At 45.5% G+C, this 25,535-nt stretch overlaps 1 protein-coding gene across 4 annotated transcripts; it reads right to left on the minus strand.

The window, feature by feature from the left end:
* Window positions 1-7,676: 7,676 nt before the first annotated feature.
* ACVR1C (activin A receptor type 1C) lies at window positions 7,677-25,123 on the minus strand. 4 transcript variants are annotated; one of them, XM_076343233.1, is made up of 9 exons: window positions 24,894-25,123; window positions 13,701-13,707; window positions 12,761-13,006; window positions 10,246-10,476; window positions 9,847-10,014; window positions 9,156-9,312; window positions 8,525-8,649; window positions 8,132-8,262; window positions 7,677-7,802 (listed from the first exon to the last, which is right to left on the minus strand). In XM_076343233.1, exons 1-9 carry the CDS (start codon window positions 25,041-25,043, stop codon window positions 7,677-7,679), a joined length of 1,341 nt encoding a protein of 446 aa, XP_076199348.1. In that variant the 5' UTR covers window positions 25,044-25,123. The 4 variants fall into 4 exon arrangements, with proteins under 4 accessions (XP_076199348.1, XP_076199349.1, XP_076199350.1 ...); XM_076343234.1 differs by lacking the exon at window positions 13,701-13,707 and having other exon boundaries at window positions 12,761-13,000; window positions 24,890-25,118; XM_076343235.1 differs by lacking the exons at window positions 12,761-13,006; window positions 13,701-13,707 and having other exon boundaries at window positions 24,890-25,112.
* Between the last annotated feature and the right edge of the window lie 412 nt (window positions 25,124-25,535).

Below are 25,535 nucleotides of genomic sequence, written 5' to 3' on the forward strand. Positions count from 1 at the left end.
TGCTGGTATTAAGGATAACAATATCTAAAGTAAATTCTTTAATATTAAAGCGACAGAACCTTAAAATATAGTCCCTTGCTTCCAGTCTCCAAAGAAAGGCCAGTCCTCAAACTGTGAGGAACTGAACTATGAATTCAGCTCACAGCATGACAGCTGCAGAGCTCAGAGAGGAGTTGCATCCCTACGAATAAAAGAGCAGCGGTTGGTGCCTCAGCAAGGCTTTACATTTGAGTTCACTGTTAACCATCTCTAAAATGCACAGAAAATGGTGGGAAGCTTTCCTAGGAGCAGAGCTCACGCAAAGCTGCCTGCTTCCAAAGCATCCATCCTTCTAAGGCCGAGATGCCTGCGGGGTTTCTGCCCACACTCATGTTACCGGGGCAGAAGGAATGAGCGAGGAGTCATCCTCTGCAGGACGTGAACCTGTACCTTTAGGGACTCGTGAGCTTGCTCTTCTCCTTTGCTACCAGGTTTGTACCGATGACTCCTGTGGAGTTGCTTTACCTAATAACAAGCAAATGAAGAATTAGCCCTTTCTTTCTTAGACCCAAATCCTCCACTGAGCAGTTTCTCATGAACACCTCTCCCCACATGAAAGCCCTTGGCATTTTGCTGGCGTGCCAAGTGCCGAGACTGCCGCTGAGCCGGGATGCAGCAGGCAGGGCCAGCACCCGTGCAGGAAAGCAACCATCTGGCTCACAGGGGCGAGCTGCTCCTCCTATGCATGCTGGAAACGGGAATCTCCGAGGAAGCAGGAATTTCTCAGGCTGCTGGAGGTGCAGCATTTTGCTCTCCGGGGCAATGGACACCCGCCTGGCATGGCACTGGCCAGGGGATGGCAGCCAACGCTCACAGACGAGCCACAGGCTGCTGCTGTTCGGCTGGGGACCCGCTACAGAGCCACCACTTGCCTTACAGCAACCAGAACCTGCACTTCATAGCCAGCACCAGACCTGGCAATTAAAACTTCCTTGAAATGTCCAGTTACCAAAAAGTGAGAGCACACTTATGATCCCACTGTCTGTTGCAGAAGGACCAAACTCCCAAGTAATTGCCTGTAATACAACGGTCATTTTAAGAAAAAAATAAAAGCCCACGGTATCCTTCAAAAGCCATGGAATTCTCGATACTGTTGGGTAGTAGCGGGGTGGGTTTCATTTTGACATGCCTTAAATTTTAATAAAGCCTGGCTTAAATCCCTAGGTTATAGTTATGTTAGGGGGATTTTCAAGCAAGCAAGGCTTCAGAATTGAAGTCCTGTATGTGAGCAGGTCTCACTCAGATTTACACCACTGAAAACCTAAATAGCTGGGAGAATGGGATCCAGGGACTTTTATGAAAGGGAGCTCAGCCAGAGTTCACATCAGCACAGGTGCAAGAACAACGTGCTAAGGCCGAGAGCAGGCTCTCCTCCCTACAGGTACAAGACGTCAACCCCTTATCTCAGGAAGGTTGCTCTCCAGCATGGGAGAGAAGCTGCCGTTTCCCAGACAGGGAGGCACAAGAGTGCTTCAGTTCAGCACCGGTGCTTACTACCTGTTTGTCTCCTTTACTAGGATAAGGGTTCGACATAGCCATAAGCAGAAGCTGGATGTTTCATGCATGACCATGTCTGCTATACACCAGGAAGAGCACGTGCAAGGAGGAACAGCATGGCAGAGCTTGTGCACCCTCGCTGCATGCCACCCTACCAGCACAGGAGTCCGGAAAGCAAGCAGGATGCCCCTCCAGACATGACTTGTTCCCCATTTGCCAGAACATCAGCCAGGAGCGGCAATGGGAAGCTGAGGAAGTGGTGCCCAGCAGGAACTTGTCCTTTCCCAGTCTCCGCAGAGACCCGAGAGCCCTGAGAGCCCCGTGCTCAGTGGGGGCATCCCCCTGCCCAGCACACCTGCAGCCACAGCCGGGTGAGGGGCTGGGGTGCACGTGCTGGCGGAAGAGCTTTGGTTCATGTTTGAAACCTCCAATGTCTACAAGTTACCTGAAACAGCCCTCAAACCTTTTCCCCTCACAAAATGAACATTAAAAAAATAGTTTTACACTTCACGGGAACACAATGGCAGTGTGCTTAATTTATTAAAATTGCCACGTCTTTCTGAAAGTATACCGGTATGTAAAATATGCATACAAAATACAACATTTAAACAAATTATTTACATCCAGGGCAGCTGCAATATCAAGCAATAACTTTAGCAATAGTTTTAAAAATAACTTGCTGCAGTGTACACTAGATTAGGTATTTCACAATACGAAGGTTGAATTTTAGCATTGTACTGCTCTACTAAGTTCCAAAATATTACAGTACTTCCAGATAAAATATTAATGCTTCTTTAAAAAACAGACAACTCAGAAACTGGTTTGTAGATTGACAAAACACTACACATTTCTCTTTGGGGACTGAAAACCACAGCAGATTTAGACACAAATGTAATAGCTACATTCAAAATACATTCAGTCTATTTATGCCAAAAATACATTCAGAGCCTTTGGTTACAACTTATTGCACATTTCTTATATTCTGTAGAAATATATTGTACCTCTTTACGCTTATTTCCCGTACATTCATAAATTGTGCTGCCTGTTAAAGCAGAACACGGATGTCTTTCCCTAAAAGCTTCACATGGATTGGGGTACCACAGCACATAAGGGTGACCCCTGCCACACCGTTCTGAATCACAGACACGCAGCTTGCACTGCCAAGGTAACAGCCGTCCGATTCACAGGAGAAGACCAACTCCCAGTGCTGCTGCTGGTAGCACCCACGCGCAGTGGCACAGGGCTCTGCACACAGGCCAAGAACAGCTTTACAAAACCGGTACTAAACCACAGTAGGAATTTTTGAGCCATAACCTTTATCAACACACACCACTGCACAACAATGAGCTTGTGCATCTGTATCTGTAGACCACAAATGATGCAACAGAGCGTCTTCCCACCTGTCCTCACAATGAAACCTACCACACGGGTGGGAGCCCTGCAGAAGCATTACCTGCCACAGACAGAAGTCGCGGTGCTAAACATGTCCATGTAGTGGTGAGGCAGTTCGTAAGATACCATTCTCAACAGCAATGAGAAACACAAAAACTTCCTTCCCATTAGCAAGGATGTGCTGGGGACATCCTTGAGCCCATCAATGGTCACAGGAGATACATGCAGATAGGGTCCATGAGAGGATCTCGCTCTGTTCCATGTTAAGACCTGTTGTAGGGACTAGATATGCTTCTAAACAAATTGATTTTTAATTCCTGAATGTATTCCCCAAAAGAAGTGACATAACAATGACTAAAATATTACAGGATTCATTATAGGATTACATGAGGGAATGATCTTGGTTAAGTGCAAATTACTATAAAAATAGCAAAGTGCAAAAGAGATTACAGTTTGAATTTCTCATGGGGTATTTGGAGGGAGCAGTTCAGGAAACAAAAAAAAAATTAGGTGCTAGAGAAAATGTTAATTAAGTTTCCTTTTCAGTTCATATTCCATGCGTTAAGCTTTAGGTTGTTATTAGAAGTGAATTTTAAAAAATTAGTAACTCCCCCAAACTAGAAGCATCAATTAGGAGAGGCTAAATGTGGTGACTGGTCTTGAGCATCCTTGAGCTTGAAAATTTCTATGAGCTTAAGAACTTGTGCTTTAAGCAAAGATTAGCAGGAACATTAGTAACCCCTCAAGAAACCTAAGCCTCCCTAAAACTGCAAAGAAGTGTCTCAGTATGACCTCTGCTCTTAAATTTGAACAGGACAAATCTACATTGAGAGAAAAGGTCACTAAAACAAGGGGGGGTTGGTTGTTTTTTTTTTTTTAAAGGAGCATACAGTTTACAGACATCTTAAAGCCCAGTACAACAACATCAGCCCCTTGGCTCAGTTATGTTTAACTCTCGTTTGCTAAAATGCACATTTACCTCTCAACAACAAAAGAAAAAAGAAAACCAGTGCAAAAATATTGAGCTAAGTGAAAAGCTAGGGCAAACAGACCATAACATCTCATGCCATGAGATATGCACAGGAAAAGATTTAAAGTATTTCCGAGGCTGGAGCTCTGACCTGAGAGGCGCAGCCGAATCAGACCAGCGTCCAGCTGCGCAGAGCATCCTCTCCCTCGCACACCTCCCCAGCCTGGCGCCAAAAGGGTCTTTTTCAAATTCCAGGGTTGCTCAACAATTTTCAGACTCCAGGAGGGAAGCTGAAAAAACATAACCTAAAAATGCATCACCACATAAGACTGACCAAACGGATAGGAAAAAGCAAGTGGCATTTACAACTAGAAAGAAGTTACTCATGGTGGTTACACTGGTGTCCGAAGCAAGATTAAACTAAAAAAAGCAAGGGGAGCAGGCTGTACCCCAGGGCAGACCACAGAGGAACTGCAGAGGAACGCAGGCTTGTGCCGGTGAGCTCCCCCCTGCACATCCTGCCCGATTTCATTACACCACGGTGTAAATAAAAACCGGGCGTGCTGTGGCGTAAGGCCACTGCAACGGCCGCCCAAACCTCGCAAAGGCAGGGAGCACATTTATTTCAGCAGACACAACACGCTCAGACCGCACCTTGGTCCCCAGAGCAGGGGAGAGCTTCAAGAAACACCCGAGCAGCCACCAGCAGTGCAGCGGTAGCAGCGCCGGATCCGCAGCCAGGAGCAGGCAGCACCGTCCCTGATCACCGGTTCACTACCGTGTAACCCAGTAAACCCTCCTCTAAACGTCTCCTAGCTCTGCCCCAAGAGCAGGTCACCAAAGTGCCTTATGCCAAAAAGCACACGTTTTTAATTTCACAGCGCGACTTTAGTCTGGCACGGTTCCTGACCCAGAGGAGCTTCTGCACAGACACCAAATTCCTTCACCACGCAACCCAGTCACAGGGAAAGAATCCCCAGGAACAGTTATGAGATAGACTTCAAGGGCATAGATACTTTCAAAGGATAATATAGATTAAAAGTGCATAGGAGTGAATTTAAAATGGAAGAAAAATCCCTAGAGACCATGCTGATCACTCTCCCCATGAAGTTCAAAGGATGCCTCCATTTTAGGCAAAAAAGTTAACACGTTTTGAAAGTGGTATAAGAGAAGCTAATGGTGTCCCTTCATCATCTTGCATTTTGTATAGCAACTGATCAAGTTTTCATTAATGAGTCTTAATGCATCAAGATTGCTGCAAACATCACACATTTTGCTATCGAGATGGTTTCTTTGCACTGCTCAGCAAACACCGCTCTTCCCTCTGCTCCCCTCTGAACAATCATGAACCTGCTCAACCACGAACCGTCCTGCTAACAACAGAGACCATACCTGCTGTCAGCATAGGAGCCGGTGTACTTGGGATGAAATGCATTCCGTTGCCTTCTCCTTTTGAAACTACAGCACTTTTTGTTTTAAAATTATTTCCTTGAGTTAGTTCAGTGTTATTTTAAGTAACTATTTGTGTTTCATGATTTACGACTCCAGCATGGGTAAGCAGTGCTGTGATTGTGCAACTGCATCACGCTGCGAGGAGCAGACGTTCAGAAATACGCTGGAGCCATTTTCGGAGTTCCTCAGGCTACTTGTTCACGGGTACCCCATACCAGCAGGTCACCCTGTAAGACGGCTCTGTCACTTCAGTAGACTTCACGCTTTGATACGTTCTTTTTGTTGTTAATTGTTCTAAAGCACTGGTTTTAATGCATATTTTGACACACCACCCTGGTTGTTCACAAACATTCTTGGAACAAGAGCTAACTGGGTCTGCAAGCACCGGGAGCTCTGGAAAGACGGACCGTTTCCTTCTGAGCGCCTTCCCTAGTGCTAAAGCAATTCTGAAAAGTTCATCTCACAAAATGAGAAAAAAAAAATCTACTAGCAATCTAGTAGAAACATTCGCCACCATTCAGCTAACAGACCATAAAACGAGGCAAAGACTTGCATTATTTAACACAAGCAGGAATGACTAAAAGTTATGCAAACAGGTAAATTGCATTAGAGCCTATTTACTGGGCAATTAACATCCACAAAGAGTCCATAATGTCCTAGAGTGTGTGTGTCAGGATGAAACATGGAGTACTAATACTACTGACCGTCCCACTCAGTAAAAGTTTAACCCATTCTTCCACGTAAGAGCCCCAATTCAAGAGGTTTCATCTGAAAGATTGATCTGAAACACCATAATTAGCTAACAGCTTACTTGCACAGAGCTGTGTGTGCTACACAAAATTTTTGCAAAGCTTTGCTATTCTGGAAACATCTATGGGTTTAATTTCCATGGACCACCTGGATTTAGAAACATTTAAAGAACCGTATTATTATGAAATGTATAATTTTGGCTATTAAAAATATTAGAACACTATATTCAAATGTGTGGACCGCAGAGTGGGGCAGAATTCATGAAATGCCAAAACATCAGTGAATTTTGAAAAAACACCCTGCTTTTTATAGCTTACAGTATTATGGAAATATGATTAGAGATGTTAATACTTTTCACCAACCTGGTGCTATTACAGAAATCCATATGAAACCTCTGAACAGGCTGTATTGGCTTCATGCAAGGACATCAGCACTTTAAATTTACATTTCAACAGGTCCCTAGGCCGTGACGGACAACGGCAAACAGTGATCCAGTCCAGAGTGCAGGTACATTTGAAACATTAATTTTAAGTGGCAAAAGCTAGGGTGGTAGAAAGCACATAAATCTCCCGAAGTCACGGGCACTGCTCCAGCATACAGCCTCAAGCAGGAGCTCTGCCATTCCTAAACGCCGCAGCGGCGGTTCCCGGTCGACACAGTGAGGTGGGCTGCGCAGTACGTCACTGCAACGAGAAACGAACCTTTCTGCCAGGTTTCAACCGTTTTCCAAGAATTAATTTTGTTAAAGCTTCCCCCTAAAACATCAAAAGGCACTAAAAAAATGTTACCAGTGACAGATTGGCAAGATGTTGTTTAAAAATCCATACCTTCTCAGTTTAGGTAGAATTTCTCCCATTCCATCCCTACGTGTCTATCGGAAAAATATTGCCTCTATTATTTTTCATGCTGACTGTTAAAAAGAAAAATTGTCCCTTGATCAATATATTCAATGAACAAATGAACAGAGTAAAATAACTCCAAATCATAACTATAATACTGTATATGAAATCAAGACAATAAAAATAAAACTTAATAAAAAACTGACTAGATGCTTTTGTTCACAATATACAAGCAAATGATAATGATAAATATAGTATTTAAAAATGCATTCTACTGACAGCCCCTTTTCAGATTCCTGCATAAAAATATGTTAAAAGCTTGATTAAATTTGGTCTTTTACTTGGTTTGAGGATAAAACGTGTGGCTTTTCTTGCAAACAGGCTTTAACCAATATCAGCTATTTCCAATACGTTTGGGGTTTGACTAGGATAAAAAGCACAATAGTGAAAGGTATTTTTACACTGTCATGGCGTTTTAAGCTCCTTTCTGCAATTAGCCTAGTGTCTAATTTACTTTAGAAAACCAAAGCAAGTCATTGACTTGCTGTATAAAACATGAACTACAAGTCAAAGCTGCCCCTTCCAGTGGCCAAATATGAAGCTGGATGTCAGTGCTCTGGTTTGGGCACTTAAATACTGAACCACGTTATGTGAGGTAGACCAAAAATAAAAATAATATCACATGTTGAAAGACAAACAGAAGAATTCATTCCCCTCTCTTCCTCCAGGGAGCTCTGTCAGGCTTTGGAGTCCTCCTGCACACAGAGCTGTGAAATCGTCTTCTTAATACGCAGCGCGGTCAGCCGCGCGGCACCGTTGGCGTACCAGCATTCGCGCATTATCCTGCCCATTACTCGCAGCGCCTGCAAATCAGAAATTAGAAGAACAGGTCAAGAATAAAACCGTCACCTCCTGCTTTTATTTTTTTTAAGTGCAATACTGGAAGATAAAATACAGCGCTCTCAAATGGTAATACAACAGCAATACCATAAATTAAGACCTATATTCCAGAGAGTTCAGCATTTGGTGCAAAGACAGTTTTCTCTGTATTCACCTGGGAGCTGAAAAAGAGCGAGACATCTGAAATGCATTTAAATTCAGAAGAGGCTGGACATTGAGTTCCCTTTGTCCCGCTGAAAAATTCTGTCTTAATTTAAACATGCCTTGTAATAAACTGGAAAACTGCTTTTACCTCACAGCTTTGCCACTGGTTTGGAATATTTGGTCTGAGCTTCTGCTCACAAACTACCCTTCTCATATCTTCTATCGAAGGATCAGAAGGCACAACATCATAGTAAGGCAACTGGTATTCCTCAGTGATTCCTAGGAAAGATTTATTGCGTAGGTAACACAAAATCCAAAGTAGCTGCTCCAGAATAAACTCTAATTGTTTGGTTTTACAGGCAATGAGAGAGAGCAGAGGAACATCTGGGGCCGCCTTGAACAACTGCTCCACAACAGACTTCTACCACCACATGCTGCCAAGATAACTGAGAGTGCAGGGGCAGGGACATAGATAATTGCTTTTGTTTTATTTAAGATGAAAGCGGTTTGGATTGCAAAATGAAAAGGCCAGAAACCTCACCTCCAACAGAGCACCTTCGGGCTATCTCCCAGTATACTAGCCCAAGAGAGTATATGTCTGCACGCTTGAAGGACTCGAAGATGTTCATGTTCATCACATCATCAAGTATCTCAGGAGCCATATACCTTTAAAATACACAAAGGTCAGTTTGCTAGAGGGAGTTCGTGCGAGAGCACAGACTGCAGCTGTGCTGCTGCATGCCAGGGCCAGGTAGCAGCCGGTCCTACTGGGAAAAAGGGAAAAGGGAAACTCCTTTTGACAGTGACTCCGAATGAAAGCAAGAGATTTGGCCTGGGTGATGAATTTAATGCTGTGGCTGTTTAGACACACATCGCCGTGACTCCTCACGGCGCTGGGAGCGATGCTCTGACTACGCCCAGAAGCACACGGGGTGACCGACACACGATGTCCGCGCTCCGCATGGGTTGGCAAGCTCTGTCCCGAGCCAGGGCTGGAAACCGCCTTCTGCATCTGCCCAGCGGGGACAGAGGGCTTGGGTCAGTTGCCAACACTCGACAGATGCCAAAAGCAGAGGGGGAGGTCACCAACGGAGGAAAGGGCCGAGAGGGCTGAGAGAAGCTGTCTCCATGGGGCGAGCCGGGCCGGCGGTCGGCAGCCTGCCCTCACCCACCTCCTGGTCCCCACCCTGGGGTTCTGGGGAATGTCGATGGTGTTCAGCACCGAGTCGTGCTTCACCGCCAGGCCCAGGTCCGCGATGGCGCAGCTTTCATTCCTCTTCACTAGGATGTTTTTAGATTTCAGATCTCGGTGCGCAATGGCTGGCTTGCCTGTTCACAGAAAGAGAAAGCGACGTCAATTTTGATAACAACAGTATGAATTTTAATATAACGAGCAAGGAAGCAAAAACAGTTTTATTCAACTTTGTTACTATACCCTGTAAAAAAACATTGAAGCCTATTTTGTACCAAGTAAAGCTCTGCTAAATGCCATCAAATTAAAAAAAAAAGCCTTGAGGGCATTTTTGTTCCAATATCTGTGTTTCAGGAATAAAACACAAAATGAGAAACACTAAGTTCACCCTCCGAATTCGTTTAGAAAATCCTTCATTAGCGCTCCCCTTTAGCACAGCTGCTCCCACAGACATCCACTTAAAGACATGGACAGAGGCGCAGACAGTGAAAATGGGAAGATTATATTCCTATTCTCTGTTTATACCGTATCACATAGTGTTCCACCAATACTGTTTCTTGCGGTATAACAGTTTGTAAGATGCTTTATTATACCACATCACCCATAAACACTTTTGCAAACACTTAAGTTCCTTAGAATACTGGAAAGAGAAGTGGAAGGGCAGCACTTGCCTTGCGTGCCAACGATCTCCATGTGGAGGTGCGCCAGGCCGCTGGCCACCGACAGCGCCAGCTTGACCATGCCCTCCACCGTCACCGTGCCTCTGTTCAGGTAGTCAAACAGGGACCCTTGCTCATGGTACTCTGAGACAAGCCAGAGCTGAGTCCACGTCCCGTTATCTACCCAGAGGAAGCAAGATTATTCAGATTTATGAAAAAAATTAGCCAGGAAAAGCCTTCCCCGTTTTGTGGCCAGCTCAGGCATGCAAACAAACAAGTTTGCCGGCCGCCCCACCGGGAAGGAGCTCAGGACAGCTGCGAGGTTCAAAGTGGCATTTCAGATGGGAGCGGGGGCAGCGAAAGCAATTCTGCGATAGACACCCGGGGTTTCACACATGACTCGCAGCATACCCTTGTTATCAGCAGCAATAAAGCCCAGGATGTTTTCGTGTCTCAGCATAACCGTCTGATAAATTTCTGCCTCCCGAAACCAGGACCGTTCGTCTCTGGAGGAGAAGATTTTCACAGCTACATCTTCCCCGCACCATTTTCCACGCCAGACTTCACCAAATCGGCCTTTTCCTACAATTTCCTGCAGGACAATAGTCCTTGCGATTGTTCTTTGTACGAGCAGAGGTAAACCTAGTTTAAAAAGAAGAGATGGATATTTGTGAAATAGTTCACCAGTGATTTTTAAATCACAAAGTTAGAGGTTCTCCAGTGAGTTGTACTCGTGACTTTGCTCCCAAAGAGTACCACGGGAAAATCCTCTCCCAACCAAAATCTCCCACAATCGTATTTTTTAATGTTACTTGCCAGATGAGTGTACATCACATCTGTCACTAGGTACAACAGACAATCTCAGTCCTGAAAGAAGTCAGGCATGAGCTCTCACTCCCACCAGCTCCGCGCAGACTGAAGACCAGAGTGTCAGGTTTTGGTGCGTGCCAGTGACAGCCTAGCGTCTGTCACTCTGCCAAGGGACACCAGGGAACCCCCCTTGCACTGGGGACAAGCTCCACAGACTCCTTCAAGAGCCATAACCCAGTCTGGGTCACAACAGGAATTACATACCCTTCAGATAAGGGGGCGGGTGAAAGAAACAGAAAAGGTCTGAAAAACTGGCGTGTACACCATGGCCTGCCTGGAAAATAAGCCCAGCTTTGCTATTCTGTTGACAAAGGAAAAAAGACTGGCCATGGCCAATGTGTAAAAAGCCACGATAGACCGCAATAACCGTGCACTGGCAAACGCCGCGGCTGGACCTCAGCCCCGCCAGTCCCCACGCCGGGCATCGCCTGCCACGTCCTGGGCAGACTTCAGGGGCTTCCGCCCCCAGCTCTGCCACGGCACGTCTACCAGCCCTGCCCCAAAGTCAGCTCTCTCTTCCCCTCCCACTGTTCTCAGTAAACCACTACACAGGTGTATTTTCCAGCAAAACCAGGAGACCCCTATGACACAGGTACCTTTCTTTCCCCAAACTCTACCTCCCTAATAAATTTAAAAAACATAAAAAAAATAAAAAGGCAGGCCTGAACTATTTAATTTGGTTTGATATGGACTACAGTTTGTTTTGCAGTCAATTAGTTGATCTGTTCTGGCTGAAATTTTGAAAAAGAAAAATAAATTATCATAGCAGTTCCATTTTGGTTTGCTAGCCATAAAACCCTGCCTCATTTGATTTGATACTGTATTTGTTTGGGATTAAAACAAAGAATTTTTTTTTTTTTTAAATCAAGACAACCTTGCTTTTAACAGAGCAAAATAATCGGCAGGAAAAATCATAGTTTGAAGGTCAGCCTATTCAAATTTCTTCAAATTTTCCCTCCGGTTTCCTCAACAGAGCCCTCACACTCTGCAGCTGCTACTGCCTTCACACAGGCTTGTCCTGGCTGCCTGTGGCCAACCCCCGAGTCGCCTCTAGGCAGAGGGGAGCAAACTCGCTATTTGGCTGAAATCAGAACAAACTGTCCCGGTGCACGTGAGGCTCTGTCTGCTTCCACTGTGGGTCAGCACAAATAAAGCCCTGTTATTAGCTCAGGGATGTCTATGAACAGTTAAAACTTCAGGGTAAATAGAGCCAAAGTCTACTCATTATATCTGTGAAAAAACATTAGGGAAGTACAATAAATCAATCCTGAAGGGTATGTAGAGTTCATGGAAAATAAATTAAATTAAGCACCATTTATAAATTTTTCACTTATAAATAAAAGTAAGCATGAATTACATATTTTTCAAGTAAATAAAAATTCTAGTTACAGAAAGCTGGGTTGTACACACCAGACATGCCACCAGCCTGATGAGCTGGAATTTTTGAATTCCCACCTCATTTTTGCATTTCTTTGATTTAAGAAGTTCTCAATAGCAATGGAGGCATCATAGTAGATAGGATATCAGAAACGGGAAAAATATTAAAAAGGTTGGCGTTCTGCTCAAAACAGCAATTTGGAGTATCCTGGCACTGCTATAAAACTTTCAGGAGTGGCATCCTGACTCATTCAGTTAAATTTAGTACCTTTTATTATCAGCTATGCCACATCAGCCAGCAATGTTTTGTTTCACACTTGAAACTGACTTCTGAATTAACTTTTTTAACTCTTCCATTCAAACAAAGAATCGAACTTTTGTAATTTGACAGAAAAAGAGCAAACAAAGCCCTATTGCCACTGTAAGGTGTGGCCAAGCATATCGGCACAAAACCTCCCTTGACATAAAACTTGTCACCAGCGTAAAAGCCTCTGAGATAAGACCCCCACCTGCACCCTCTGCCCTGCAGGCAATGTTCTTCATCGCCTTACAAGCAAGGTGGCACATTTCCCTTTGGTTTAAGCATCAAGAAAATTTGCTCCGAAAGTTGGCAGCGAAGCAAAGGCAGCCGCGCCGAGGCGAGGGCGGCGGGCAGGGCGGCTGGGCAGCCCCCACGTACCAGAGCCAGAGCCAGAGGTCGTCATGTCGTAGATGAGATCCTTCAGCGTCTTCCCGGAGTTCACCAGGTTGCACTCAGAGAGGGGCTCCTCCACGTTGGGCTGCTTCACCCTGCCACGGGTGCAGCGCTGGCCCTGGCAGGTGCATGCCGCCAGCACCGCCGCAAGGGAGAGGACGCAGACCGGCACCGCCACTGTCACCGCCAGCACCACAGGTCCCGCGCTGGCTCTGCCGGGAGACTCTGATGCTTTTGGAAGACAACAAGGGAGAGCAGGGTGGAGGGAAAAAGGCGGTAAGTGAAGGGCTGTGGAGCAACAACATATTAAGATTTAATGATTTCCCACAGTCGTCCTGACCGGGACTGGCAGCAGCGAGACAGACCACATTTCTGTAAGTTATGGAGTCTCTTCCCCCAACACCTTTCCTGCAGGTAGCTTGGGCTCAGGTTAGCACTGTGATCACCACTGAACACCACCATCTCAGAGAGGACGCCCCACCAGCAGTTCCTCAAGGAAACACCAGTGGAGACGTTCAGCAGCACGTGGCTGGTGGCAGCACAGCTGGAGGTAAGGTGCCCTACAGACCATCACCGCGCCTGCCCCCAGGAACAGCCCCGGGAAAGCACCTCAGGCATGCTGACCCCCCCCCCGCAGGGTACTGTCCGGCTTTATCTCCACTTCTCTGTTACTAAACCCACACAGACTTCTCACAGCACAACGTGTCCTGGCCACCAGCTTCTCCAGCTAGTCCTACCCCACCTCTCAGTACCATTCAAGACAGAAAACACCTGAAGAATATTTCCTTGCAAAACATTTCCTTCCAAAAATGCAGCAGGGACCCTACAAAGTACACATTTTTAATCTGTTGCGTTGTCAAAATGCCATTTGTCTGCAGTTAGCTGATCCCCCACCTCCCCACTGCAGAAGATCAAGGGATAGGACCAGCAAGCTCACTGCGGGAGCCAGACCGAGACGTAGCCTGGTGCACAGGGCTGCACCAGCATGACCACCACCGCAACAGCCAGCAACTTGCATTTCGCATGCGCTAGGACAGACGGCAGCTCCACACACAGGTAACCTGCATTCAGTGAGAGACACCTTACTGGCTTTACAACCAGTGGGCGCAGTGCCCTTCCCACACTTGAAAGTTTGTGTATAAATTTCTCAGCACACTGTCCCTCCTGAAAACAAATCCCCAGAAAAAACAATTTCCTAACACTTAATGCATATGGGAATACAAAGTTCTAGTAAATGAGGCATTAAAAGGATTTCTAAGACAGAACACTTTTGGAACTTGTATTCATGAAGCTGTATTTCACAAGGGTCGAGAAATGGGACTGTCCTAGATCATTTTCCATTTTAAAACTATAGGGGTAAAAAACATATCAAGAAGCTATAGGAATACATTATTAAGGTATTTACTTGCACATGCACACACACACAAATCCCTTAATGCCCCCAAAATTGTAAATAAGCTTAAAAAAGAACAAAAAAACCCACAAAAACAAAACAATCAACCAACACCCTCCCCAAAATAAAACAGAAACACAACCCCCAAAAAAACCCTCAACACTCAGAATCACAAGTACCAAACAGTGGATCTAAAGGCTACAGAAGATTTAAGAATCATGAACTCCACACCACGCAAAGTCACCCCTTAGCCATTCTAGAAAACAAAAAGCCCCTCTCTCCCTTTAGGCAAATGCTAAGCAATGTGTACACTGAAATCTGAATTTTGAGACTAACTGAGACTCCAAGTCACTTCAGCGAAGACGCAGCTCAGAAGCAGCAGCCTGATGGCCCTCAGCATTGACTGTTACTTTCCTCCAGTTAATATTACAATAGAAGTACTTCTTCAAAGGACCTTGCCAAGCCACGCACTCCATCATTCCGAAGTGCCAGGAGCAAAGTTAGCTGTGCAAAGTTAACTTGTTCCTTTTTCTTCTCTTCCTTACATTTTAGCACTATGCACTTAAACTAAGCGAGAAAAGAAAATAAAATGTAACAACAGAAGGCCCCATGTCCATTCACAGCGCACTATTCAAACCATTCTAAAAACAAAGTTGTTATGTCTTGCCCACGGGCTTTTCCTTTAACAGATTTCAACAGGACACTCAAGCGGTTATCTGGTAGATTTGTAAAAGGATTTGCAAGCAGGATTCCTCCTTGCAACTGCTGCTTGTTAACCGGTACACCGTGATTTCCTAAGCTGGTTTTAATTACGTTTCCATACGGCAGAGATTTCCCCTGAGGCAGGTATGAAGTGCAGTAGGTACATATCCTCTATCATATGAGCTTTGGTGCTGTCGCTGGGCACTGCGCCTTGCAGAGCTGCTCCTGCCACACGGGACCGCACGGCTGAGACGCTGCGTACGGCTGCGAGGCGCCAGCTTTGTGCATGCTGAAGGCTGCAGAGGAGGACTGCCGCGCTACGCAGCAGGGTACGTAGCTGGTATGATGTGCCAGGGTGAGGAGCTGTCCCCTGGGTGTTTGGCATGCAAACCACAGCACTTCTAAGTGCATCACCCAAATCAATGTCCTCACCTGCAGATCTAAGCAGATTCATTATCTATCGGCAGTTGCTGTTAAAGACAAACATGCACAAGATACTTACTATAAAATGTCAGTTCTTTCCACCAACTGCTGAAAAACAACATAACATGAAATGAACAAAATCTGAAACTTTATTGTTTTTAGGCCAGTGCAAACAGTATCAAAAAGAAAATAATCAGGAAGCTTTGAACAGCAACAACCAAACCAGTGGGAAGAGAGAGACTCAGAAGTGCATCTTCGCAGGCTGGCACGCGAACTCCGTGCCCTGAACCAGAGCAGCAATTCTCCCTTCTGCAAGCAGCAGTGACAAGCAGCCCTGCGGGAAAGTATTTGCTCCTAGCAGTGAGTGATCTTAAGCGCCTGCAGAGCCTGTGGATGCTGCACATGTTGAACATCAACAGGCAGACAGAGAGCAAGCAGTGGTCCTGGTGGGACATCCTTCACCTGTGCCTGCTGCTCGTGCCTGAGCCCCGCCGTACGCCCACATTGTCTTCTGCTGGAGAGTCGTTGCACTTCATCATCGCACGGTCTGCTGCCAGGTCACAGCAGTCCCTCCTCGCAGCGTACGCTCACTGCTGTCCTGTATCCCCCTCCCAGTCCTTCCAGCTCCTTCCTTCTCTTCCTTCTTTTTTTGCAGCTCCCTCCATTCCAGAGCACCACTCTTTCCAGAAGCAACTTCTTAAAAATCTCCAGGTTTGTTCTCTTTTTCTTTACTTTCAAGCCTGTTTCTTTGCAGTCTGGATGTTACAGGTGGCGCACCTGTACAGGCAAAAAAGAGTAACAGTTACTGTTGGCTTTCTTTTTATTTTAAAATTATATACATACCCATGTATATACATAAAACTTCCCAGGAACTGGGAAGCAGCTTTAGAGACACTTTGAATAGGAGAAAAGCCAAGTTCACTAAGTGCACAATAAATTACTTCGCTTAGCTTTTCTTAGCTGTTCCTGAACCAGTTGCACATCACATTGCTGCAGTAACATCTCACCCTGCATTTAGAGAGACTGCACAGGTCATGATTTCAGACTGGCAGCTAACGGAGTAACTGGGTGATGACAACAAGCACAAAGCATTGAGGCGTGGAGCAAGGCGAGTTGAGAAATGTGCATTTCCACAAGCACTCTTTTCATTGCAGGACATGCTCCCGACTCACGATGAACCTAAAAGAAAGTACCCATTTTTGAAGAGTTTTTAATATTAAAGCCGTATTATTGTACTGGCTATGCCTATACTACCTTGTCCATACATTCTGCAAATCTAGATTCGGTTTATAGATTTGCCAACAGAATTAAGTGAGACAACAATGCGGTTTAGGCTTCTGGGACATGACAATTTGTAACTTGCAGTGCACTGTTTGTACATTGTAAACCACCGAAACAGGTTTTATAGCAGAATTTTAAGGGGCTCATAAAAAATGCTCAGTACGTCTTCAAAAAAAAGCAACAAAACCATTTTTATCAGAAAAAAGGTCTTGAATTTTAACAGAAAAGTGATCTGACACATTTTCACTGAAAACGTATATGAGCACAGTTTGTATCATTAAAGAACTGCGGTGCAGGCTTTGTGAGAACTGCATCAGAACTTAATTTTTAGAGATATTTCCCTCCCATATGGCATTTTGGGAGCCAGGCAAGCAGCGGGACAGGCAGGAAAAAGCGGCAGGTCTAGCAGGGACACAGTGAGCACAGCAGGCCAGCAAGCTCATTTTGACACTCTGGGGCAAGCAGCAGGAGAAACCTTGGCCAACGCAAGAGGAGGGAGGAGGGAGCACAGAGACAAAGACACTCATGGCCATTCTGGGGCTGCAGAGCGAGACGTCCGAGCGAAGCAGAAGCAAAATTCAAAGAGACTCTCACATCCACTCAGGAGGGTGACATCCAGCACCAGGAATACAAACAGACGCCAGCTTTATGACTTATGCAGTGACAGTTGTTCAGAATAAGATCAAGTTCAGTGATGCTTACAGGTCTCCTGAGATGCTGCTAAGTTGAGAGCGCTCAAGTGCAGAAGGCAAGTTAGCAGTGAGACTGGAAGCTGAGGTGTCCGGGCCAGTTTGCACAGGGTCTCCACCGAGTTCCTGGGAAATGAAGAGATCCTGACTGTCTAGAGAAGTTTCTTGGAAGGAGTCCACCGGAAACCTCCTTTGTCATCCTTTAGTCTACTGTCTGTACCAAAGACAAAGTGCAGATCAAGGCTGGTGGCAACTACTCAAACCCTTTCCAGTTCTTCATAGAGCACATGCAGGAGACTTGAGAAGTACCAGCGCTGTGATTTCTGCTTTACAGTTGGTTGTAGGCCATCTTCAATCCTGACCCCTTGCAGCACCATGTCCTGCAGCCAGCACCGCAGCCGTGCCCATTTCTGGGCTTGCACACCATGACCCCTTGGGGATCCCTGGGGCTTCCCACAGCACAAACCACACACAGGAGTGACAAACAGCACAAGTGCAAAATACATGACACGCAAGGTACAAACTGTAATTAATGGCGACATCACCAAATAGGTGTGGTAACGTTTACAAGCAGTTGTGCAATGTTAAACTCCCTGGGAAATAAGAAAATCCTTCATGACTACCTAAAAGCATCAAATCAACACCATTAATCATAACATTTTGCAATCTGATTTCAAATGTACTATTCAATGACTTACTAATCAAGAATAGAAGCTGAAGACATGTTGCCATGTGTGAAACAAAAATAGCACATCTGGTAATATTTAGCAATTTCACAATATGGTATAGTTATATTCCAAGTTGTGTAAACAAAAGAGTACTTTTAGGCAACAAAAAGAGGAAGGATTTTTTACCCTCCAATGGAAGAGACATTCTCACACACATTTGCCTTGCTTTTGACATATAACGGGCACCTTAAGACTTCTAAAAGCCCTAAACTATGCACGTTTGAGTTCCTAAGCTACTCGGGGAAAAAAATTACGTATTCTTTCCAATGTAGTAAGAAAATATATTGCATCTAATGGGGGGCTCTAGTCAGACATACAGAATACTTTTAAACTATTTCAAAAGTACACAATTTGGACTAGAGTCTAAAATTAAGTTTTTCCAGCGTTCACCATGACTACAGACCCCATCGCCCCTTTCAGGACATTCAGAAATCAGCTGGAAAAGGTCTGCTTAAGGATCCAGAAGTTCAAGCAAACCCATCAGGGATACAGCTACGAGATAAACAGATGCATTATCGGAATTGCTATTTCCCCCCCTCGCCTGTACCCAGCCCTGCTTTCTCTTTGCATGGCAGTATTCTTACCAATCCCTCCAGAGCCAAGATGGACAAAAGCATGTGAACTATTTGCAGAACGAGACATCCACAGAGCAGCACTGAACTGCACCGACACGAAGAGTAGACAGGTTTAGTGCGTCTCATGCAGCTATTTCAGTCTCTGAGCAGCTCTGGCCACAACCCAAGCTGACAGCCCATGTTCTGTGTCACAGACAGCTAACCTCCTAACAGCCAGAAAGAGAACGTCCGTAATTTAGAGGCTGATGTGTTCAGTCCAGCTGTTACTGGACTGAAGCACTTCTCACACTGGCCTACACAGGTCCCAGCGATCAAATCTTCTCCAGTGCACCCTGACCAGGCCCACCCCTGGAAGGCTGGAAGGCACTAGATCCAGATGGAAGTTGGTCACAAGCAGCTCTTCCTCCCTACTTCTTTTTTCTGAGTCCTGACCTCCATCCGAGGCTGTCCGTGCCACAGCAGGCAAGCTCATCTTTTTCATTAAAAAGCCAAACCAGAAAACAGTCAGCTAAATGAAGTTTCTGTTACCGTTTTGCAGCAGAGTAGTAACACGAACTGTTAGATGTTGGCTGCTGAACTCTAGCAGTGGCGTTCAGAGACCATCGGTTAAGAGGAAACAAAGCGGCCACACAGAAGAGAGAAAAAAAATACCAAAATATTTCCCCTCTTCTTTTTTTGCTCCATTCCCCATCCTCCCTGGTTTTATCCATCACTAACATTTTAGGAGAGTTAGTGAGAATTGTGGTTTGCCTCTTCACCCACTGTCCGGACCTTCCTTCTAACTCTATTCTCGGACCGAGTCCACGCTGGGAAAACAAAGTCAGACCTTTTCACCCTGTTCAATAACAGACGAGGAACGCCAAAAGTAAAAGAGAGGGAAAGCCAGAGCCTTGCCCTGAACTGCACCCTGCAGCACAGCCTGCGCATCTCTCTGCCCTTCAGGACCTGGGGAAGCTCTCAAGGTCCATAAACAATTAGAAGAGATTTCCCTTACAATTTATATTCAAACACTGGGTTTTATTCAGAAAGCTATTAGCTGAAGGCTGATTTTTCTCATTTTCTGGATTAATATGTACCTTATAAAACTTCTGGTACGGTAGCGTCTGACTTCTTTAATACTAACATATCCATGTATACAATTCTCCTAAAAGGGCTTTAACGTCTTTAGGCATTTTAAAACAGGTAAATGAACAGTAATTATTTGTCCATGCAAAACCTACACACGATATTAAAAAAAAAAAAAACCAAAATATGAGAATCTTGCCCAACAATTAGTCTAACCGGTACCATCCATCTCTCTTGGCCATACGTATATACTCAAGGGATTTTTGTCTTAGGAATTCTATTACATTTCCCTTTCTTTCATCCCAGTGTGTGCCACTGTAGGTGATACGAGAGCCATTTGTGCCTTTGTCCAGTTTGGGCAATAGGAATAAAGAAGAGAGCTGGAAATTACTTATTATACAGTTTGTTAATCCTACTATTAGCTTAATCTTGTTCCATAAAGCCTCCTTTCTCCTCTGACTCATTTTCCATTATGCAAATACAGAACAGAAATCATACGCTTTTTATCTCAAGTTCTGGAGATGCTGCCGTGCCAGGTCACCCAAAACAGAGCAGAGAGGAGACCGTTCTTGCTGTGTGCTGCCTTTTGCTGGAATGACAGAGGGACTTTTCAAGTGAAAACGCTAAAACCAGAGAATTCTTTGCTGTGCTGAAGTTTCCAACCAACTCACGGACGTGTGGCTGTACACACTGAACACATCCTCATGTTTCTTCTCAGAGAGGCCGACGTTTTCTTTAGCCAGCCTCTGAAAGCAGCCTGGTCAGAAAGCCCAGAATCCTGTGACAAATTTGCAAACCCACCTGCACCCATCCAGCCTCAATTTTCAGCGTCTGTAAAGATGGAGACTTAATATCCAGCGTCACTAGGTGTTTCGAGATCAAGAGGTTAGAATGAGTAGCAGCATGAACTTTTCTCCACACATCTATAGACATGCAGACAAAGACACCAGAGCCCAAGAAAGTCCTGTTAACTATATCTGGTAATAAATGTAAAGCGCCTGAGCCTTCAGGCTCTGGTTCAACAGCTGCTGAGTCACTGCCTCCACCTAAGGAGGAAATTGAAGTCAACATCAATTTCGCTGCTTTGGAGAAGGGATGGGAAACAAGTTCCCCAGCCTGTATTTACTCTTCCTGGGGCCAAACACCACTCTCCACGATAACCGAATGTAAGCATCAGGTTATAAGAAGCTCCAGTATTCTGCTCCAGGGCTGCAGGTAAAGGTCCACCATCTATGAACAGGCTTGTGAGTGGGGTAAATCCCACTCACAAGTGGGGTGGGGAGAGAGATCACAAGCACTGTCTCCCAGATCTGAAACATGCCCTGAAAATCCTGTGAAACACAAGTCTACAACAGGAAGAAGTCTTCTAGATCTATTAGCAGCTCCTCAAAACAGTCTGTTACATGCTGAGGTGCACAGAGGCAATTTCTCATACAGAGAGAGATTCACAGAAAGGTCCGTCGAGGAAGAGGCACGCAGGTCGTTTTCTGCAGCCCTGTTACGACATCCCACTGACAGGGGAAGGTCACCTCAAGTCACCCGCTGGGGCAGAAAGTATCCCAGTTAAAATAGTAGAAACCTGGAAATAAAGTCAGGGTAACCCAGAAAAGCCCTAATTACTGCAAACTAATCCTGCGCTTTGAAACTTAGCACCTGTTAATGCAAAATACTGTAATGAAATCCCTGCCAACAATGAGTATATAAAAAGCAGGTATCCAGGTTGAATCTGTCCTTAGAAATGTATATTTTCATACATTGCAAAAAAAAACCAAACCACAAAAACCCAACAACTCAAAACAAGAACAACCTCCCCTCATGCACGGCACAGTAACAAGAGCTCTGCTGCTGACTGAGGCACGCAATGCCATCTACAGTTTTACTACAGAAATTCATGCACGGGCAATCAAAAAAACCCAAATTGCTTCCTGCTCTCTGAGATCCTCATGCTGCAAGTCACACTATTGTTTTCCAGTCACTCTTCATACATTTACAGCGTAAGCCCTTAGTAATTAACACACAGTCGAGCCAAAGCAGGTCAGCATGAAGAAGAGCTGAGGGACAGGCTTGTGTCCCCAGCTAAGCGCAGCTGCAGTAACAGGGAAGAGCCTGCAGAAGCTCCTGCCTCATCTGGCAGGGATGTGCACCACACTGGACCTTCTCAAGGCTTCTCCTCCTCTGTGAGATTCACTCCTGCCTAAAGGCAAGCTTTTCATATCCACGTGCTCTACTTTTAAACTAGAATCTGCACGATGGGGGGGGAAGAGAGAGAACTTCCATATCTAGATGTCTGTACCAAGTGTCAAACTGCATGTATTATTACTCTTTAAAAGAGAGGGTCGTGGGAGGTGGGCTGGCTTAAATAAGTACCTTGACAAAGCAGGTGTATTTCAAGACCAGAGAGCCTGTGTGCCAAGTTAGGGACTAATAAACAGACCCAGTGGCTTAGTTACCCACCACAGCTGGCGAGGGACAACCAACCAACATGAGACAAGCCGTATAATGGTACACAGTGACATGCCGGAGGAAGAGGTGGCTTTACACACGGACCTCTGGGCCAAGCAATCCTACCTGGGGCCTTGCACCAGCACAGTTCGAGTGCAGCAAGTCCCAGCTGTGCGAGTCCTGGCGTGGCCTGTACTCAGTAGCGGAAACAAAATCTTTTACAATGTCAGTAAGATAACGGACTAATTACTAAACCTAGAACTGCCTCCATGTTTTGTCAGACCAGTTGACAGTTCCAGTGCTGGTTACCTGCTATGGTGCCTCCACTTTAAATTTCTTGCCCTCAGTCAGAGAGGAACCCAAGATCTAGATTTGGATTTCTGAGTGCCATATTAAGACCAAAAGTGAAAGAAGGAAAAATGCAAGCTGAGCAAGCAGTTGCCTAAAAACTCGCTGTGGAAACAGCAATTTCCTAAGCACAGGAACACACCTACAAACGCAGCCTAGGCAATGGCATTCAAACTGTTTTCCCCCACAGCAGAGCCCGCCGCCGGCACGGCAGGTACACCTCCGGCTCGAAACCTCCTGACGCGAAGAACACAGGTGCTGCAGCGGCAGCCCAGGCTCATGCAGCCCAGCTCCCTCACCTACATACCCAGCTATATCCCTTGGAAAGTTTATTTTTACTGGGGCCCAAATGAAGCTTTCCTATAATATGAATTATGTGAAGAAGGGCTGTCAGAAAAGACCAGCAAACAAATAACATTAGCACTTTCAATTTTCAGCTAACGTGAATTCCCCAAAATGTTTAGAGCAAAGGGCTCAGGCTAAAAATTAAGTGAGTAATTTTCTCTGGTACTGAAATATGAAACCAGAGGTTTTGCAACAACCAGTTCAAGCGCTAGGACGACAGACATGCCTCCACCGCTCCTCTATAAATAGCAGTTTTCTCCCAAGATTCCAGCATCCCAAATTGGGGGGGAAAAAAAAAAAAAAGCATGGTATTTTATTTCTACATTTTAGAGCATGACTACTATCAGTATCTCCCTTCTGTTGTCAACTGAAAGAAAAATACTTAAATAATCCTTATTCCTGCCCCAAGCAACAGGTGAGATTAGATACCGGGGTACAGACCTCCCAGCTGTCAGGCTTCTACCTAGGCTGGCTCCTTCAGAGAGGCTGGTGGGAACTGACCTTCCTCTGGCAGCATCCAGCATCTGCCTGTCTGCACCGGGAGATGAGGGTCCCCAAGGCTACCACAGCAACTCCCCCACGGTCTGCCCTCCTGTATCTTATATGATACAGCAAGTGCTTCCAGTAACAGCCTTTTAAATTCTGTTAAGTACTATAAGATAGCAGCTTAAATGCAAGTTATAATTGTAAATTATGTATTAATTTGCATCTTTCTTACCTGTAACATCTCTCACTGGTGTAAGTATATAAAAAGGTATCATCTGATAAAGCGGTATATTTTACAGCTTTTTCAAAAAAGCCTGGATTAAACACAAATCTTGGAAAGAAGAGTCAAATAATTAAACCTAAAAATAGGATAAATATTTATTTTTAAAAAGCACTGAATCAACTTCATTACACAATTTTGAGTCTGGCAGACTCAAGTACTGCACCAGCTGTGTAATACACAGAGCTCCTGGAAGTGCAAATCTTTTTCCTCCCTCTAATTGGGACCAGGAATCTTACACTTTCTCATCCCTGCTGGGCAAGGATCAATGATACCAATCTAACACTGAAGAAGAGCTGCCTTACAAGCTGCTAAAACGAACTGCAGAACCCCAAAGTTCAAGACAGACTACGAAGATTGCTGAAACGGCATCAGCCAAAGATGTCCCCCAGCAACGACTTGGTGTCCTTTACCCCTCTCACCCCCCAGCAGAAGACCCTACGTGCAGTATGACCCGTATCAACAGGGAGGACACATCTGCCTTCCTGACCACAACAGAGCCACTGCAAACCCCTTGCTTCTAATGCACAGGCACGCCAACATAAGCTGCAGTAATTGCTCATCAATCCAGATCACAAAGACATGGCACTCGGTGACACAGACTGGCCAAGGACAACAAGCAGAGCGGCTCTTCACATGCCAGGGGACTGCCCCATCAGAGGTCAAACCTCACCGCCGACCCAGACACTTGTCTGTCCGAAAACACAGGGGTGCATTTCCCATACACAATTCACAGTCAGCACCTACAACTAACTGCCTTCTTTCCAAACATCTCTAGTCTGAATTCTTACCTGAGCCATCTAAAGCAGGTCTTTTAAAAGCAGAGATGTTTGAGACTGTAAAACTTCAGCCAGTGCAAGGTCTTCATTTCTTCCTTGTGATGCACCAGTTAACAGCTCTCAGCTCCTCACAACTGCTAATTCACAGCTGCTATACACTGCTGATCCATGCCCTATGTCCCCAGTACATCAGACATCATCTTCCTAACGTCTAGACTAATGCCAATTCAAATCACAAACTCCCTTAAGATATTCCAGCCCATAAAATCTGTGAGGTTACAAGTCTGTTTCCTTCAGACACTTCCTTTCATCTTCACGGTTAATGCCTCGTGGGATATCAAAGACAGCATTTGGAGTACCTTTAGGAGATGCAAGAAATTCACTTTTCCCCAAATAGAGTTGCAGTTTAGATTTTCCTGTCTGAAACAAGTTGGGAAAAAAATAGCTACTGTTTTACAGACAGCCTTTAAAATCCCCATTAGCTGGCTCTCATGGTCACGTCCTCTGCACAGTATGTCTGCACTCTCAAGCTGTCACACAAGTGCTTGAACAGCATTTTGCACTCGGATGGCACTTACCAACGGGCAGGCGGAGGGTGATGTTGTTGCAGAAGTCGGTGTAGCAGCACTCAGTCTTTGTGATGTTCTTGGAACTGTGGCAGAAGACCTGCGCGTTCAGCTCTGGGAGGGAGACACAGGACTTGATCACCTCCTCCCGCCCATTGGTCAGCATGACGGAAGCCCAGCAGGCGCCCTCCGTCTGGCAGGTGAAGTTGGTGTGCTCGCACAGCTGGCACACGCACTTCAGACCTGAAAAAGAGGTTTCCAGCTTTCATGAGAAGGCCCCGGGAAGACAGAGCCCCCCCCAGCAACCGTGCCAGCTTCTCTTGCCAGTCAGCCAAGGCTAGCTGGTTCACCATGAGCACCCTGCGGGAGCTCCAGCTCAGATCCCGTGCCAGGGCCATCACCTATGCCGGTGAACGGGCTCCTGGGCTGCAGGAGGAAGCCAGTCCTGGGAGGCCCCCGATAGCACAGGTCCCCAACACCCACAGATGACAAGTTTTTAAACCAGGTGGTCCTTGGTCACAGGGAAGTGTATAGCATCTATCTCGCGTGGTGGAGAAGACTGACCACCCCAAGATGAAGTTTCTGTGAAAGCTGCCTTTTGCCTAGGTGGGGAGACGGAGGTTCAAGTCTTCAGGTTTATGTTCTCAGCTCCCATGGA

This window comes from Aptenodytes patagonicus, chromosome 6, assembly GCF_965638725.1.
Source record: "Aptenodytes patagonicus chromosome 6, bAptPat1.pri.cur, whole genome shotgun sequence".
NCBI lineage: Eukaryota > Metazoa > Chordata > Aves > Sphenisciformes > Spheniscidae > Aptenodytes > Aptenodytes patagonicus.